Here is an 18,768-nt window from a genome sequence, read left to right as displayed (position 1 = left end):
TCAGGTCCCTCATTAAATGAGCTGGATAAAGAAATGGTAAATCACTTCAGTGTCCTTGCCAAGAAACTCTGAATGGGACCATAAAGAGTTAGACACAACTGAAATGTACTGAGGAAGGCTTTGAAGCAGAGTGGAGTTGTTGGTAACACAGGGGAGGTGTGGGGCAAGGAGAGGAAAGGGGCAAATGCTTTATTTTAGACCATTACAATTCTACTTATTAGGAAACAAAAGAATCCTTGAGGTTGGTTAATATTTTATTCTCCACTCTACTTTTTATATGCATATGTGTTTAGGTGAGAAAGAGATGCAAAGGAAATTGAATGTTTACTTTCTAGTCTTTAAAAGTTACCTCATAAGGAAGGCCACAGGATCCACTTTAATATACCCTCTTCTTTTATAATACTACTACTCAGTGATAACTGACATTCATAACAATAAGCCAACTGTGAGAACTTACAGTAACTTCTGAAGTCACAGGACAATTCATTATATTCATATAACTTATATGTGTATTTTTGTGGAGAGGGAGAGGAAGGTTGTGTTGGGAATGTGTTGGGAACTCCCAGTGTGGAAATTGCCCTCAAAGAGGCAGTTTAACAGCCTTTTAGAGTTGTTACCTGAGACACTGAGAGGTAAAGTGACCTTGCCATGGTAGTATTACTGATATGCCTCAGAAACTGGTCTTTCTAACTCTAACTCTAAAATTAGATCTCTATCTGTTGAAATAATTCTTTACTGCTTTGAAGCAACATAACTGAATTGAGAACAATGATCATCCATATACAACACATGTGAAGACTCAGTCAGAATATTCTTTAACAATTTGCATCTTGCAGTAGATAGAGGTCCAGTCGCAAAGATAGAACAACCTACCTTGAGAACTCTCTCTGACTTATTTTGGCTATGTGACCCAGGGAAAGATATTTAACCTCTCAGTGCACCAGTTGCCTAAGCCTATAAATTGCAGAAGAATGTTCTGCATAGGTAGGGGGAGTTTCCTTACTAAGGAGCTCCCTATTCTTATGAATCACATTTACAAATTAAAAAAAAAAAGAATTACTCTTACATCTCTTTTCCATTAAAGATACATGGAAGTGGCTCCTTTGTATTATTCTTTATCTGTGGGAGTTCGAATTACAGGCCCTCCCCCTCCCATTTATTGAGCTGAGAGAGTGAGTAGAATATAAATCTCTCCTCTAAGTCACATGAGTAACAGCCTAGTCAATAGAGTCCCTGAGCTGTAATGAGCTGGTGGGCAATGAAGCAGGTTTTAACTATGGGGTGCTATGACCGAACCTAACCAGCACACAAGGACTCTTTTCTTTGAATTTGTTGCTTTCAGCCTTTGAAAGGAGACTTCTCCTAAACAATTCTATCCTGGAAGGTCTGAGAGGTGATAAGGATATCACAGTGGGTCAGGGAAAACTGACTGACAGAGGAAGTGAGCATGGTTCTTATGGCTCAAACCAGGATAAAACTATAGTTGGTATGGAGAAAGACACATCCCTAATGGGGCCAATCTAATTTAGGTCTATCTTGAAAAAAGCCCATGCTGGCTAGTAAGTGTGAAAGCAGGATGGCCAAGGAAGGGTTAAGTATTTTCTGAACTGTCTTTCTGGATTTGTTTAATGCCTGATCATTCATATAGAGCTTGGTCATAATGCTTTCTAAGTGAATAAAAAGGCGAGGTGCCTAATGGGTAATGGGAAATGTGACTCTGACACATTGTCTTTCTCCAAAAAATGAGCAAGAAGATTCCTTACCTTTTCTTTTCTTTCTTTTTCTTTTTTGGCAAGGATTTGTTCAAATTGTCACTGACACACCATAAAACTTCTACTGCAGTGGGAGATTTGGAACAATCAGATTCTGCAACCTATTCATCATATGAAATCATGGCAGGAGGTTCTTATTTTGCTAAAATCAAGACTAGTTTGTTGAGGAAACACTTTTAAAAAAAATAAGTCCTTCCATTTCTGTGCTTTGTTTTTTAATTTAAAATCAGTTGATAGATGAGCAGTTTCTGAATAGTACCAAAGAAGAAGAGCCTCCCACCACCTTTTATTTTAACCTTTTTCTGTGGCTTCCAAACAAATACAGATTGTGTATTCACCAAGGGGGAGATGAGGGAAGGAATGCCTTCTTTTATTTCTTTCTCTTTTTTCTTTTTTTTCTTTTTAATAAATGGATTCGTCTTGATTCTCTTGTCTTTGACCTCTTCATGATCCCATTCCTGAAATGCTACCATTGTGATAGTTGATTTTAAAATAGATTTCCAATTTGGGAGCAATTAGATTGAAATATAGAGCAATCTCTCCTGCTGAGATTAGCAAAAAACCTTCTTAGCTCATATTCTTCATGTTTTGCCCTCACTCAAATTCTCTCTTTAAATCACTGACCCATAAGTCCCAAGAACTTGATTTTGTTTTTCCTTTTCCCTGATATATGGCAGTAGAAAGTAGAACTTCAAGTAAGATAAAGAGGTGACTCTGAAAATTCTGAAATTCACAGAGGTCTCTGACCAGTTTAACATCAACATTAACTGAGAGGAAAGTAGGGTGGGTATTCCACAACTTGATAGATGAGAAAACTGAAGCAAAGGTTTTGAGACTTGCCCAAGGTCACACAATTATATAGTAGCAGAATCACATTAGAACTCAGACCTCCTGACTCCCAGCTCTATACTCCTTCCACTGAGTCTTATATACCAATGTTAAGGAAATCAATCTTTTATAAAGAGCTTTATAAATGCAAAGCATTGTTCTAGGCACTGTCAAGGACACAAGAAATATAGCTACTTTTGTGTTTAGGGATGTTTGATCTTGGTTGAGGAGATAAGACCACACAAATACTCATGAAAAAATAATGAACAACATATCCAATGAAAGGTTTAGACAATAGGAACAATCAGAATTTGGAGTAGGGAAAATTATTTTCTGCTCTAATGATGAGAATTTCATTTTATAAATTTACAACTTCCAAGAAATAATAGTAAATAAATACAAATTTCCAATAATTAAAAAGATTGAATGACATTCAAGAACAAACATTTATTGAGTGTCTGTACTGAACAGTATATTGGATATTAATGATATGAACAGGTACACAAATTTAGACCAAATATATATTCTAAGGAAATTGTAAATCTACTATGTGAATCATTGTAGTGATTCTGAGCTAAGAGTCAATGGGCATATTCCCAGCTTATAGACTGGGAAAGTAAATCCTAGGAAAAGTCAGTGCTGAGATCAGGGATAAGTTAGTAGTAAAGACAAAACTGCTAATGGAAGACACTTTGTTCCCTTCCAAAACTTAGGAACTTTCATTTTCCTAAGAAAATTTTAACTATTAGTCACCCATTTAGAGTTGGTAAAGACCTCAGAAGCCTTATAATACTTTTATTTCCAGATGAAGAACCTGACACTTGAGAAAGTTTCATAGGTAGTCAATGCCAGAGATGGGATTCAAGCCAGCACTCATACCATTTTATTAGGATGCTTTCTTGGTATGATAGTAAATTTATTTATTTATTTATTTTTATTTAAGACAATGGGGTTAAGTGACTTGCCCAAGGTCACACAGCTAGGCAATTTTTAAGTATCTGAGGCCAGATTTGAAATTAGATCCTCCTGACTTCAGGGCTGGTGCTCTACCTACTGTGCTACCTAGCTGCCCAATGAATTTATTTTTTACAAGAGGAAACAAGAAGCAATGGTAACATAAATAGGTTTAAAGCTGAAATGTTGGGCTTCTGAATTCCTTTAATGGATCATTAGAATGGAAGCTTTTTGAGACCAGGGATTCTTTTTACTTTTCCTTTGCATTCCAGGTGTTTAGTATGGTACCTATCACATGGCAAATACTTAATGAATACTTAAAGTGATTGAAACCCAAAGTTCTTAGGTGGTTGGTTTGAAAACTAGTATAGGAGGACCCTTCCCATTATCTCTTTGAAGGGAAGAAGAGAAAGAGATCGAGCATTTTTAGGAACTTATGAAATGTTCTATGCATTGTGCTAAGTGCTTTACAAATATTATTTCATTCTGTCCTCACAATAATCTGGGGAGGTCAGCACTGTTATAATCTCCATTTTATAGATGAGGAAACTGAGACAGAAATCAAGTGATTTGCCTAGGATCACACAAGCTGTAAGTGTATCAGGTCAGTTTTGAAGTCAGATTCTTTGATTTGCTCAAGGTTCTTTTTTATTCTCCTATTTCTTTAAAAAACATTTTTACATTCATTAAAATTTTTAATTAATCAGTATTTATTTTCTCTCCCTTATACTTCTCATTACTTCACATTAAAAAAGATAATATATTGTAATAAAAATGTAATTTTAAGCAAATGTAATATCATGTAAAATAAATTACTGCATTGGCCATGTCTAAAAATGTATGTCTCATTTCGTATCTTGAATCTGTCACTCTTTGTCAAGAAGCAGGTACTCATCATCAGTCCTCTGGACTATTGACTACTTCTTCGATTCTTAAGTCTTTGAAAGTTGCGTGTCTTTAATATTATTGTTATTCAATAATTTTCCTGATTCTGCTCTTTTCACTCTGCATCATTTCATAAAAGTCTTCTCAGGTTTCCCTGAAACCACAGCATTTGTCATTTCTTACAGCACGATAACATTCCATTGTATTCATAGACCATAAGTTATTCAGTTATCCCCCAGTTGATGGGTACCCTCTCAATTTCCAGTTCTTTCACCACCACAGAAAGAGCTGCTATCACGGAAAGAGCTGCTTCAAATAGTTTTGTACATGAGGGTCCGTTTCCTCTTTATTTGATCTTCTAGGGGTCCAGACTCAGCAGACATATCACTCATACATATTTTCTACTTCATCCATAAAATCAGGCTAAGTAGCAGCCTCACAGGGTTGTTGTGAGAATTCAAGTTCTCTGTGTGTGTTTTAAATGTTGTATAATACAGTTAAATGAATGTTTAACAGTATAATCTTTTTATTTTGTCTTATAAGCTCAAAAGTCAGATTGAATCCTTCATAACTTATAAGCCTTATAGGACAAACTCAAGAGACATATATCATATGGCTCTGATTACCATAAGATTTCTATCTGGAGTATGTCCCCCTCCCCCACCCCTCAATTCTTTCTTTGTCTTCAGATATCACTGGGAGATTAATAACCCCTCTGCTCTCCCTGGGGCCTCCATATGGTGCCTGCTCATTGGAATGAAGCAGCTTGGGCGGGGGAGGCCCACCCTTTCTTGTCTTCCTTCCCTTTCAAGCTCTCTGGAAGGATTCTAATTGTTTTCTCTTCAATGAAATATGGATCATTTCTGGAAGAGATTTCAATAGAGAAACCCCAAACCCTTGGCCACCCTTGGCAAGACTATTGATCAGATCACAGTGTCCCAGAATCCTAGAGTTGTTGTACATCTCTGAGGTCATTAAGCCTGTCCCCTGGCTGAGGTCTCACTAATATCCACAATAGGAAACAAACAGCCTTCACCTACAGAACTCAAATGAAAGGGAACCCAGTCCTTCCCTTCCTGCCCAGTCTACTTTTTAATTGTTAGGAAGAGTTCCTTATATCAAGTCTAAATCTGTCCCTTGGCAACTTGTGCTCAATTGTTTCTGGTTCTGCCTTCTTGACTTCATTCAATGCCTGGTAGACTGCCCTGGACAGTACTGATCTGAGCAAAGTTGGTAAAACTCCAAAGAAATAGAGGGTCTGTAGTTAGCTCCCCCATTAATGTAAACTCCTTGAAAGGAGGGATTATTTCTTTCTTTGTATTTGCATTTGTAACGTCTAGTACAGACCTGGCATGTAATAAATATTCACTGATAGGTTGAAAAATGGCTAAGATTGAGGCAGCAAGGGAGTACAGTAGATGAAAAGAGTGTTGGATTTTGAGTCCTCTTATCAGCTAAGTGACCCTAAGCAAGTCACTTAATCTCTCTCTCTCTCTACCTCAGATTCATTTGTAATAGCTCCTATCTCATATAGTGAAGATAAAGTGAAATAAAATATGTAACATGTTTTACAAACCTTAAAGTAAGGTAAATGTAAATGATAGCTATTATTCTTATTATTAAGACATCGTTATTATTATTATTAAAAAGGAAACCAAATTTCCAGATAGAGGATTTAAGGGAAGGAAGCTAAAAGCCCTGTAGAATATACTTGTTAGCACCTCAGTCTGACAAATGCATTTTGCATATCTGGATTAACTCCTCTTGTTCTTTCCAATATGAATTGCATATTTCCGTCTTCTTTATGTAAAAGCTTTGATGTTTTTAATCTCCATTATTTTAATACTAAAGATACTTAATACTAAATACATCTTAGAATGTAAACTGCTTCTCAAGAAGCAAACCCATTCTTGGGAAACAGTTCCTACAGTGAGCAGGTTTGCTTCTCTAGTACTACTTGAAAATTTCTTTGCTCAGACATTTGTCTCTCCTAAGAGGTGAGATGTAGGTGCAGGGTCTTAACTTCCTCTATTTAGCCTATTTTGTAAGTCCTAAAACCCCACGGGATGTTACAGATTCAGGCAGAGTGGTTAGGTTACTGACCAATCAAACTCTATCACTTGCTGCAGGATAAAAAGCATGAGGATCTAAAAGAGTCAGAAGTACCTAAGACACAGATATTAGTTGGTTGTTGATTATAGAGAGGTTGTCTCCTATCTTTTAAGGGAATAAAACTAATCATATTTACATATTGCTTTAGTGAATATAAGATATCTTATATACATTTTACCTTCTTTATGAAAATCATTTGAATAAGTAGCATAAATATTGTTAGCCCCATTTTATAGATGAGGTAGCTGAAATGCTGAATTTATATGATGTGACCAAGGCCACATAGCTTGTAATTATGTGGAGTCACTCTCAAACCTGAGTTTTCTTTTGTTCAGTGATATTGCACTGCCATCTAATATATATATCAATCCCGGACACCTGATCACCAGTACAGCCAGTTAGAGCATCACTGTACTTTGATTTACAACATGCATGAGGATATAAGATATAAATAAGTAGTAATCCGTATTAATTCAAGGGGTTCCCATGCCAATTAAATCTCATACAAGTGTTTATTGAGGTGTGTGTGTATCCCTTTAAACTCTAAAATATTGTGTTTCTAAATCTTAAAGAGAAAAGGCTATTCCTTTAAAAAGAAGAGTTAACAATTTCTTTGAGTTACCTGGTTCTGTGTGAAATTTCTAATGACCTTCCAGATTGTTTCTCCACCTCTTCCCAATCCCCTACCTAACAATCAGCCTCTAGACCTGGAAAAGATGGTTAGAAATTATCCTTGCTAATTAAATCTTAGTCTTTAAGAAATGGATTAAAAAAAATGCTTCCTGCAAAGATTTTTCATTGCTGTTGTTTCTGTTCAGGCTCATAAAAAACCTAAGTTCATTATGGTTTTGCTGTATTTCTGGGGAAAAGATTACTGATATCAGTGATTGGCTTTATTTTGACAATAGTTCCTCCTGAAAAGTATAGCTTTGGTGGTTCTGGTTCAAAAAAGGAGCTGAACTTGACTTTTGCTGTGGGTCCCAAAGTCTACTATTGTGCAGTCATGTATGATTCTTAGTGCCCTCATTAGAGTTTTTCTTGGCAAGGATATTGGAGTAGTTTGTCATTTCCTTCTCCAGCTCATTTACAGATGAGGAAACTGAGGCAGAATTAAGATACATGCCCAGGCTCATGAAGCCAATAATTATGTGAGAACAGATTTGAACTGAGGAAGATGAGTCTTGAGACCCAGTGATCTATCCAATATACCACCTAGCTGTGAGTTTAGTAGCATTCAAAAGGTTTTCTTGACCTTGGAAGAATGGCATCCTCAGGAATCAAAGTTCTAGAGAATTCTGGGAAGGAAACATATTCTCTTTAATCAAAATTATTTCCTTTTCCCCAAGTTTATTTGCTTGACCTTCTCAGGAGTGGGTAACAGTTACTGAGCTCAGACTGTATTCATGCCCTTCAAAGAATCAATTTTGGAAGTGACCTCTTTAATGCAGCAAGTCTAGGATAGAGGCAGAGAAAGGGTATGTTGCTACTCTCCAGATATTGCTACTCTGCAATATTTCTGGCTCTTAGCATCCTAGATATTGGGCTGGAGGGAGTCCCAGAGAACATCTAGTCTGATGCCTTCATTTTATATCTGGTGAAAATGGGATCCATGGTAGTTGTGACTTCCTGAGGGTCATAGAAACAATCATGCATCAAAGGTGGAATTTGAACCCAGAACTGGTTCTTCTATCATAGACTATTGATGACTAGGGCATTTCTGTTGGGGCTTAATTCTATCCTCTGCACATAAAACAAGTCTACTTCCTTTTCTTTATCTCAATCATTTAAATAATTGTAGATAGCTTTTATATTTCCCTTTAGTCTTCTCTGGAATCATTAATACAGTTTCTTACCTTAAGACTGGTATTTGAATCAAGGATGCCTGATGAGGTTCCTTCAAAAGTAATAATTTGATGAGAAAGTCATAGTATTATACAGATGGAAAAGAGCTCTTAGAGGTCATTTAATAGGATCCCCTCATTTTATAGATATTCAAACTGTGGCCCAGAGGAATAACTTGCTTAAGGTCACAGGGATAGCAAAAAGCAGAGTCAGGATCTCAACCCAGGGCCTCTAACTCCCCATTATTATAGTGTTCCCATTTTTTTTCCTTGTAGAAAAGTTGAAATAAAAAGGTAAACCAATGTTTAATTTAAGGCCTTAACAATCTATCTTCAACCTAATTTTCTACCCTTACTTCATGTTACTCCCCTTCATGTACTCATTTGTTACAAAAAAATTAGACTGTTGGCTCATCCTGAAATGCTCTCAGACAATGTATTCAAAGAGAATGCCATCTATCATAGACCTTTCTAGTTAAAAATAAAATTTTAAAAGTTTTTTATTGAAGTATTTTTCTAACATCCCAAAGTAAAATTGCTTCTAGGTTAGAAACATTGCTGTAAATAATTATAGTCAAGCAAAGCAGACTAACATATTAACTACATCTGAAAATATATGCCTGCTGCTACCCTTCTCTGCCAAGAACTGATAGGCTTGTCATTGTATCCTCTGGAGTCATGATTGGTCTCCAAATTGATCAGATATCTGAAGTTAGTTTTCCTTCATATTACTGTCATTATCATGCACATTTTTCTCCTCATTCTGCTTACTTTGTTTTTCATCAATTCATACAAATCTTCCCAATATCTCTCTATCTTCATACCTATTATTTCTTATAGTGTAATAATATTCTGTTACATTAATACCACGACAATTGCTTAGCAAATTGATAGGCATTCACTTTGCTTCAAGTTCTTTACTGACACACAGAAATTCTACTATAGATATTTTTTTTAGCATGGGCATTTTTTTCCATCTTTAACCTTGAGTTTAGGTTTGCTTGTGGTATTATTGGGACAAAGTATCTTAGAGCTTCATGGCTTTTTAGCTATAATTCCAAATTTGTTGTATCACATCAGAACTATAGCAACAATATATCTCCCTCATGACCACCGTCCTATATCCCCTTTAACATTTGTTATCACTGACACCTTTGCAAAGAAGTTTATTGCATTCCTCCTCTTTTGGATTTCTTTAGAGGGGGAAGAATAGCATGAAATTTAGCAACAACTTAAGAAGAATCCACTAAAATAAAAAAGAAAAATCTTAATAGATGGAATGCTTCTACTCCACCCCTTTTGGCATCCTAGGTAAACTCTCCTTCCAGCCCAATCCTGTACTGCTTCTTCATATAATGATTCCTTCCTTAGCACTGGTATGTCCCAAGGTCTCTGCAACCCTTACCCCATTAAATGGAATGGAGAACAACTTTCATTCCGCTTGTTCTGAGTATGGAATTACTAATGATGGCTTCTGTTGTGGGTGCTACTTAGGCAGCAACTTAATATTTGAGTCTGTAACTAGCTATTTTACTTATCTGGAATGATCTTCTATGTACATGAAAGACAATAATTTACTGGTGAATAACAATCCAATTAATCTCAGAACATGGTTCTGAGACAAAAATTAAAATGGAACATTTTAGGCAAGGCATACTATACATAATAGATATTTAAGAAATGTTTGTGAATTAAGAATATTAAGAAATTGAATGTGATTTGGGGCAGTGTTTTTTTTTTTTGCAAGGCAATGAGTTTAAGTGGCTTGCTCAAGGCCACACAGCTAGGTAATTATTAAGTGTCTGAGTCTGGACTTGAACTCAGGGACTCCTGACTCCAGGGCCAGTGCTCTATCCACTGTGCCATCTAGCCACCCCTGGGCAGTGTTTTTAATTCATGATTATCTAATTATTTTTTGCATTGTGTCACTAATCTTTTAACTATGTTGACTTACATGTTCCCCAGAAGTCGTTCTTTTGGAATAACTCTTGCTAGTCATATTAATCATTAATTAATCATTAATTTCTCTGGTTAGATTTGCAGCCTCATGAGAGGGGGGATAGCAGAACGAGGAGGAGTCAGAGTTGGACATCGTATCATTGAAATCAATGGACAAAGTGTTGTGGCTACAGCTCATGAGAAGATAGTTCAAGCTTTGTCTAACTCAGTAGGAGAGGTAAGAGTGTTCTGTTATTTTCTCTTGATATCAATATCTGAATCACAACCAATGAACTTTACATTAGTGTTATCTGGGGAACATGAAAAAGTCTGGAGAGAGCATGGTTCCAATTTATAGTGTATGAGGTTGATCATGTTGAATTGCCATGCATCTCTGAGTCTTTTCCACAAGACCTTTGCCTTTCCCAAGATGAGTTTCACGTAATATACCACCTCTGAAACTATTAGTACTAAGAACTCAATTTGTTTATTTCTGTTGGAAGTTTTTCTTTTTGCACCCAAGCTGACCTTGAAATCGTTAGAAGACAGTATTATTTCAATCAAGCTGATCAGAATTAGTAGTTTCTCACAGATAATGAGCAGAATTATCACACTAACTAGGCTATTGTCTTATGCTTTTATTTCATCTGGTTGGTCAGAATGTTATTTCTGTTGACTAAGGGACCAAATGCCTGTACTACACATGCTGTTGCCAAGCATGGAGCTGCTACTTTAATTTTTTCAGAATCTGATTCAGCCTCAAATAGGATCTAGAAGTCATTTATTGGAGCAGTCTTTGCACACCTCTAAACCACCTAGGCAAGCCTTAGTTTCTAGGAAGAAGTTGGACTTAGGTTAAGATTTGAGTCATTCTATTCAATCTGAAGGCTGGCACAAAGCCCAAAGCCATCTTATTTGCCCCTCGCTGTGGACATCTGGAGCATTTTTTACTTGCAGACTAACCTCCTTCCCCTTTCCATTCTGGCTTCTGAGTCAGCTGCTGTGATATAGCATTAGAGCTCTTGACAGGTAGCATTTCTTGTTGCCTTTTTTTTTTAAATAGTTCGTTCTTCATATTCAGCATTCCATTGAAATAATAAGTCCAATACCTCTGGGAAGGCTTGTTGGCAGTTACTGGTAGTATCATTTCAAAGAAGAAAGGAGAAAAATGGTAAGAAGTTATTAAGCCTTCTTTTACAAATGGTTTCAAAAAAGGAAACAATGTGATTTTCCTAAATGGAATTGTTGACGTGTCAGCCCTCTTTGGAGGGATCAACCTCACAGAGATGAAGAAATCAATCGAGTAGCATAGGACTGGGAGCAATGAAAAATATTTCAGAGTTTTTAGTCCTGAGATGAATTGATATTCAAAGAGGTGAGAACACAGACTGATGGGTTTTATAATCCTTTTATCTTGGGTGTTTCTCAGATTTGACTGGGGAAGGGTGAGGAGATTAAAGTGTCTGCCTCCATTTTTCACATTCCTAAGCATGTTTAAAAATTAGTGACTGATAAACAAGACTTGAGAGTTTGATAAGCCATGTGAGTAAGTGAATGTGCAAGAAAAAAGGATTATTGGACTGATGGAGAAGCTGAAATCAAGGATGATCCTATAAAAATATACCATATTGAAGTATGCCAATTTGAAAAATATGTTTTGCTAACTGTGATTTATTTGTTCATATATCTGTCAGAACTGGTTAGATCAATTACTTTAGCATGATGTGCAAAGCACCAATGCTTTGGTTTCAATCCAGGTAGAGAAAAATTCAAGTTCAAGGCTACAAGCTATACTCTTATGACCAATCATCTTGCAAATATACCATTAGTCATAAGAGGAAAGGGAGAGAGGGGTTAGGAAGCCCAGCAAAGTTAATCACACATTCTGGGAAAATAACTTGTCTCCTTTTGATGATGAGTCAATAACATCTTCACATATAAAAGCTGATGTAATATATAAAGTGTATACATAAAGTTTTTTATATATATATATACAATTATGTATTGTTTGGTTTTGACATTCATAATCTCAAAATATAATTTTTTGAACTACAGGGGTCTCAAGTATGTATGTATACATACATATATTCACATATACATTTTTATGCACAAATAAATATATGTATATATATATATATATATATATATACATATAATTTTCCCCCATTCAGAAAATGGAGGTGAAAGCAATTAATGACCTAAGATTACTTGGAAGTAGAATGGGCAATGTAGGTTCATGACCTCATTTTATGACTCATTGAACTAGATTGAGGAATTCAGAGAGGGAAGGAAGGAACTTTGGAAACCAGAAGTTCAACCTGTAACTAAGAAGGATCCCTTTTTTTACAATATCCTGAATGATAGCCATCTACTATTAAGCAGAATAATCCTTCAAATTTTTAAAGAGAGTGATTAAGCTTCCCTGTAAGCCCTCTCTTCTCTGAGTTAAATATTCCCTGTTCCTTTTATTGATCCTTGTTTTACAGTCCCAGGGCCCTTCACCAAGCTAAGTTTCCTTTAGACACATCAGACTAGGCTGCCCAGCAATGAGAACACTACTCAAAATAAATTGTAATCAAGGAATCAAAGAGCAAGCTTATTACTCCCACTTCCTCCGCCTTGTTCTAGACTTATGTCTCTTATAATGCAACACAAGAACTGAATTAATTTTTTTTAGTTTACTATGTCAAACTGTTGACTCATATTGACTCCACCAGGTATGTGTAGGAGCACAACGTAGAGCAGTAACCAAAATTTGAGAGATTTTAAATTTTTAATATTTTCTTCAAATGTGCATCAGTTGCCAAGATTCTATTATGTTTCTTCGAGTTTTCAAGTAGCATTCCTAAAGCCACATCCTGAAGTCCTTTTTCTTTATTTACTTGGGCACAGTATGTATTGACTTGTTGATTCTTTTGATCTGACACTTTGTTTGGCTTCTTTTGGTCATTCTGTAAGACAAATAACTAGGCTGAAAAAAACTCAATTGTTTTGGTCTGTGTAACTTGTGGATTGGGATCAAAAAAGAAAGCTCCTGACATTTTCCTAAGCAGGTATTCCCTAGGTCAAAGGCCCATTCCCCAGAATTAAAAGGAACCATTCCCTAGAATAGTTATTGCAAGAAAAGGAATGGTTATAATTCACACTTCCCTTCTTTTTGCCATCTTCACTTTTCCTCTAGAATAGTCTTGAAAATAGAATACTAAGCTGTTATGTCCTTTTGAGTCTTTTTGGATGGGTGTAAGAGAAGATGAGTTCTGCTACAGCACTGACTTAACTGATCCTCCAAATTCCCCAATATTCTTTCTGAGTCCTGAATTCCCTATACTTATACAGGGGAAATGCCAGGTGGTTTGAATTTGGCTTTGCACGCATTTAAATGTTGTTCTTTAACATTGCTAATTGTCCCTATGGAATTTTCACTGAATTCTTTCTCTCTTCTGCTTTATATAGTAAATAACTAAATTTCTTGTGAAGGTTATTTAACTACTATATTGTCCAGAAACTGTTGTTTTTAAAAAAAACTAATTCCAGAGAAGTTAAAAGCAGAAGTAATGAGAACAATTATTTTGAGTTTGCTCTGTTCCTTCTCAAGCCAGATAAACCTCTGCTGTTGCTTTTCTTTTGCCATCTTAAGAGGGGTAGAAACTTTTTTGTATAAAAAGTCATTGCTATTTCAGTAGTCAATAAACTTAAGAGTTTATTTTTCCTGGGTTTTGTTTTCTTTCTAATTGAGATATGTGATTAGGAGATCACTTTGGAATTTCATTTTTACAGTCTTCAGAGAGTCAGGAGAAACTTACTTGAATCTATTCTACTTTATCCCCAATATATTGCTTCACTTGGAATCTCTAACATCTATTACTTCCCTAAATGTCTTCCATTCATTTTTTTTTTAGTTTTTTGCAAGGCAATGGGGCTAAGTGGCTTACCCAAGGCCACATAGCTCGGTAATTATTAAGTGTCTGAGGCCAGATTTGAACTCAGGTAGTACTCCTGACTCCAGGGCTGGTGCTCTATCCACTGCACCACCTAGCTGCCCCATCTTCCATTCATTTCTAATCCTCCCTTTAATCTTGCTACATTTTCATGATGCATAAAACAATGATCTCAACAGTATGATGGATGAGTTTTCCAGTTTACAATAGAATGGCTTGTATGTAGACATGACAACTACAGAATGTTTATAGGTGACATCTTTGTGATTACAAAGGATCTCCATTAGTTGTCCTATATTCTTTTTTTGTTATCAGTACACAAGACAAGAATGTATGACTATTGTATTGCAAATCACTTCTATTAAAATGGAAAAAGGAAATCATGCTAACATTAGAAATGCTATTAATGAATGAAGTGACCTTGAAAAAAAGGTGGTAATTGAACACCTGTAATTAATTACATAAATAACAGCAAATAACCACCTTCATTCTTTAATGCAAAAATCCTTGCTTTGCTTCCTCCCCCACCCCAATTAAACTCAACTGGTATTTCTTTTCTACTCACAAATCATTTGATTCATCTTTTATTCATGAAGATATTTCCTTTTTTTAGACAAGCCAAAATATAGATTTTGATTATTGACTGATATCATATATAAAATTTCCATTTTAATTTCATTGATTCTACACATTTATATTATAACTAGGCACTGATAGATATAAAAATGATGATTAAGAAAACTCTTGTCCTCACAGTACTTATAATTACTAGGGAGGATAAGTAAACACATACTATATTATTCTTTGCAATATAGTTAAATGATAAGACTCATAAGACAAACACAAATTAAATAGTTTACAGAAAGACAAATAGTTCATAAGAGGCAGGTTTAGGATGATGCCTGGAAAATTGTCTGGACTATCTTGGAAGTTGAAAGGGTTTTCCGCCTCACTGAAGTAAATATGATGGATAACAATTTATTAGGTATGTTGTAGAGGGATTCTTTTTTTGCTATGACTTGAAATAGATTGTTCCTTCTAAAACTGAGATTCTGTGGAAAAAACCCAAAGTGGAGAAGTGAAGACTAAATAGTTCATAGAGTGGGAACCTGGGAGTATAGGTAGAAGAGTTAAACAAGTGGAAAAGAAAAAGTTGAGAGAAAGCTTGTGTTAGAAGACCTCCATCTCAGCAAAGTAGGAAGTAAGTTCATCATTGACGGAACAAGAGGTTCTAAGTAGGTCAGTAATGAAAAAGTGAGGACACAATGGAAGGAAAGGCCTGGGATTAGGACCAAGATGAACAATATAAACAGAAATGAAGGTGTTGGAGACAGATAAGAAATCATCACAGTAGAGCAGTACTGCATGATGATGAGGTGATAGTGTGCAGCATTGCTGATGGGCACTTAAAATGGTCAGATGTTGGAAGTTTTGGGAGGTGAGGATAGAGAGATGGATATAGAGTAATCATTCATATGACTTCATATAAGGATCACCAGTATGTCAAAGGTTAAAGAAGAGGTCAAGGAAAAATGTCATCCAAAGAAAATGCATGGTATCAAAGTCATTGAATAAAGTGAAAGATGACTTGGAGGTTAGGAGAGCAGAGAGAAGTATGGAGGAGAGAAGACAGAAAAGTTGACTTGAAGTGTTAGTGAAGAAGAAATGAGTTGCTCATTCATGCTAATTCAAAGTTCTAGGGAGGTAGGGACTACTTGGTTACCTCTGGAGAAGATTGTTGACAGAAGAATTTATTCACAATAAAAAAAAACTGGGGCACACAGGCACTGTGAAGGTCTAAGATATGGGGAGGATATGGGTGGAACTCAGTGAGGGTTAGGATGAATTTGTAGAATGAAGTAGCTATGAAGAGGACCTCCAGTAACAAGGATGTAAGAAAGAAGGTGAGACATCTCTAGGTGTCTCACTAAGACTCCTTCCTTCTCCCCAATTCTGTCTGAGATGGTCATGCCAGGAAATGAAATAACCTGCCCTCTCTATACTATTTTCTGTGCTCAATGTGACAATTTCCTTACCAGGTAAAGATTTAGAATAGCATAATTACTCTCTGAGTAGTTCTCAAGAATAAATAATCCCATTGTTTGCTGGTTTGAATTGGGAAAAGCAGAGAGGTATTTTGTGACTTGTGTCTTCTTTCCTGAGTAAGCACCTAGAGAGATCTTGTTCTTGTAAACACCTTTTTGTTTCCCTTTTCATCAAATCAAACAAACACATTTCAAATTTCTTTGGGGAGCTCCACTATTGCACCAGCATCTTCTCAACTGAAAAACTAAATTGTAGTCAAAATTAAAAATCAAATGTTTCAATTCCCCAGGATCAACTTGTGCTGAAAGGGAGGAAAAGGCACTTAGTGGTATATATAAAATCATAAAGCATCAGGGATAGGAAAAACTTAATCGCTTGAAACACCATAAAATGTATTCTAAATCACCTTTTGCATTGGTTAAATCATAATTTTTCTTTTCCAAGCGCTCTAAAAGACATATACTTTAAGCAGAAAGCTCTCAGTGAAACCATTAAAAGGTTTTTTCCCCCTCTTGAAGGATGGAAGGAATTTTCAAATCCAGCTACATGCTGAATTATTTGTTCTCAATTCATTTACTACTCTGGTCTGGATATAAGAAAGAAGGTAAAGAGGGGCTTCCAAGGCATTGGACAGATTGTACTAAACTAAACTAATCTGCTACAAATACATTTGTTTTAAATCTCCTTTCAATTCATTAACAGATCCACATGAAGACAATGCCAGCTGCAATGTTCAGGCTTCTCACTGGGCAAGAAACACCGCTCTACATCTAGCCTAAATCTGACTTTCATCAAAAGAACTAAGGGCAAGTCAAAGACTCCAACCTGAACTGAGTGAACTCTGAACAACTGAGGGCATCTTGTATTTTCTAAGAACAAAATGCTGTGAAGGACCTGAATTGGCAGTCCAATGATCAGACAGACATTCCCGAGTGTCTTCCCCTACCCCACTTCCCTTTTTTTTTCTTTTTTGCCAAAAGAAGTGATGTGTCTTTATTGAGGACCAGAGTCACAGACACCAGATCTTTGTAAAACATTGAAGTATTTTGCAACATATTCTGAACCATTTTCTCATTGCAATTGACCACAGAAATATTTATTTGTACCTTTGTGTGGCATAGTAGTGTCTGTCTGTCATACTTGAAACTGTGGTGAATGTGATTGTTTGATGAATGGGTCTGTGGAAGAGAATGCAGTGAAGAAAAATAAATCTTAACATGGCTTACTTGCCAGATGTTCCAATCTAATGCCTTGAGGTTCCCAAACTGAGCTAATGCAGATGTTATTTGATGGTTTAAAATGTGTGTGTGTGTGAGAGAGAGACTCAGTTGCTTCACAAGTAGAATCCACAGCCACAGCAGTATCCCCTAGCATTCATTACTCCAAGTGTGTAACTGGTAATTAAACTTTGGCAAAACGTGAATGTGTTGATTTAATAACACAAAAGGAGCCTTTCCTGTGTTAAATAAAGGATGATGGCCACAATGTAAAAACTCAAAATATTTATTTAGATACATATTTATGTTTTTGACTTTTCGGTTTGACAAACTGTTCCTACAGATTTAAGACTTTGAATCATCATGAACAAGACTCCTACTCTTGTACTAAAACATAACCCACAATCTGTGCAAATGTTGCTTTTGGCATTTTATTCCTTGCCCATTTGCAACCATGCAGTGCTCCCCATGGTCAAGCCAGGCTTACCTGATACTTCTGGAGAGTAGAGCTGCCCTAGAATTCCTACTTGTCCTTTGATATATATTTACATATGTAAAAAATGGCAACAGCCCTCCTCCCAACACCACCCCTTTATTTCTAAGGCAACGAGTCATGGATACAAGTTATCTTGGGTGAGCAAGGAGCTATCATCATCAACAGTATTAGAATGTGTATAGATAAAGTAAAATGTAGTCAAGTTGTATTCATTACTGAGATAAATGTTAATTGATGTCATTTTGTCTTGATTTTTCTTTTTTTTTTTTTGGCCATGGCCTTGAAGAAATACACTGTGACTTAAGAAGCCTTACCATGCAGTAACTAAAGCTTTAGGATTACTGTATTTCAAGGAGTAACCTATGTGTTGCATGCAACTGACCTTAGGAAAGAATTAAGCTAATCTCACTAATAAATCTGAAGTAATAAACAAAAGGTGCTTGTTTGGATTGTTTTGTTTACTGAGGATTTAATGGTCAGCATCTCTTAGAATTTGCAGTCTTGCAAGAAGGTAGCACCACAACTACTTTATTCAAAAATTCCAATAGTTTCTAAATATCCCATCTCTTTATCATTAAATGGGTTGTAGAGCTTAAGAGCTCTCAGCTATAAAATTCAGAGGAATGTGTGCTTGCTATTAGCATGAATGGTTGCCACTGGATGTCACTGTAGCGTCACATCATTGCAACTGAAACTGCATCTGCTAAAATAATTTCAATCATGGTGACTGATTTCATTAAA

The 18,768-nt window shown here is 36.0% G+C and overlaps 1 protein-coding gene across 1 annotated transcript in view; it reads left to right on the top strand.

Moving 5' to 3' along the window:
- The window catches only part of APBA2 (amyloid beta precursor protein binding family A member 2), a 281,698-nt gene extending 263,237 nt beyond the window's left edge, over positions 1-18,461 (top strand). Inside the window, exons 9-10 of the mRNA XM_074236214.1 lie at positions 10,428-10,568; positions 17,017-18,461. Coding sequence (XP_074092315.1) covers positions 10,428-10,568; positions 17,017-17,088 — 213 coding nt within the window. The 3' untranslated portion in view covers positions 17,089-18,461. The remainder of the gene's footprint in view (positions 1-10,427; positions 10,569-17,016) is intronic.
- Positions 18,462-18,768: the final 307 nt, after the last annotated feature.

This window comes from Macrotis lagotis, chromosome 4 (assembly GCF_037893015.1).
Source record: "Macrotis lagotis isolate mMagLag1 chromosome 4, bilby.v1.9.chrom.fasta, whole genome shotgun sequence".
Taxonomy (NCBI): domain Eukaryota; kingdom Metazoa; phylum Chordata; class Mammalia; order Peramelemorphia; family Peramelidae; genus Macrotis; species Macrotis lagotis.
This window is presented reverse-complemented; position numbering and strand designations above follow the sequence as displayed.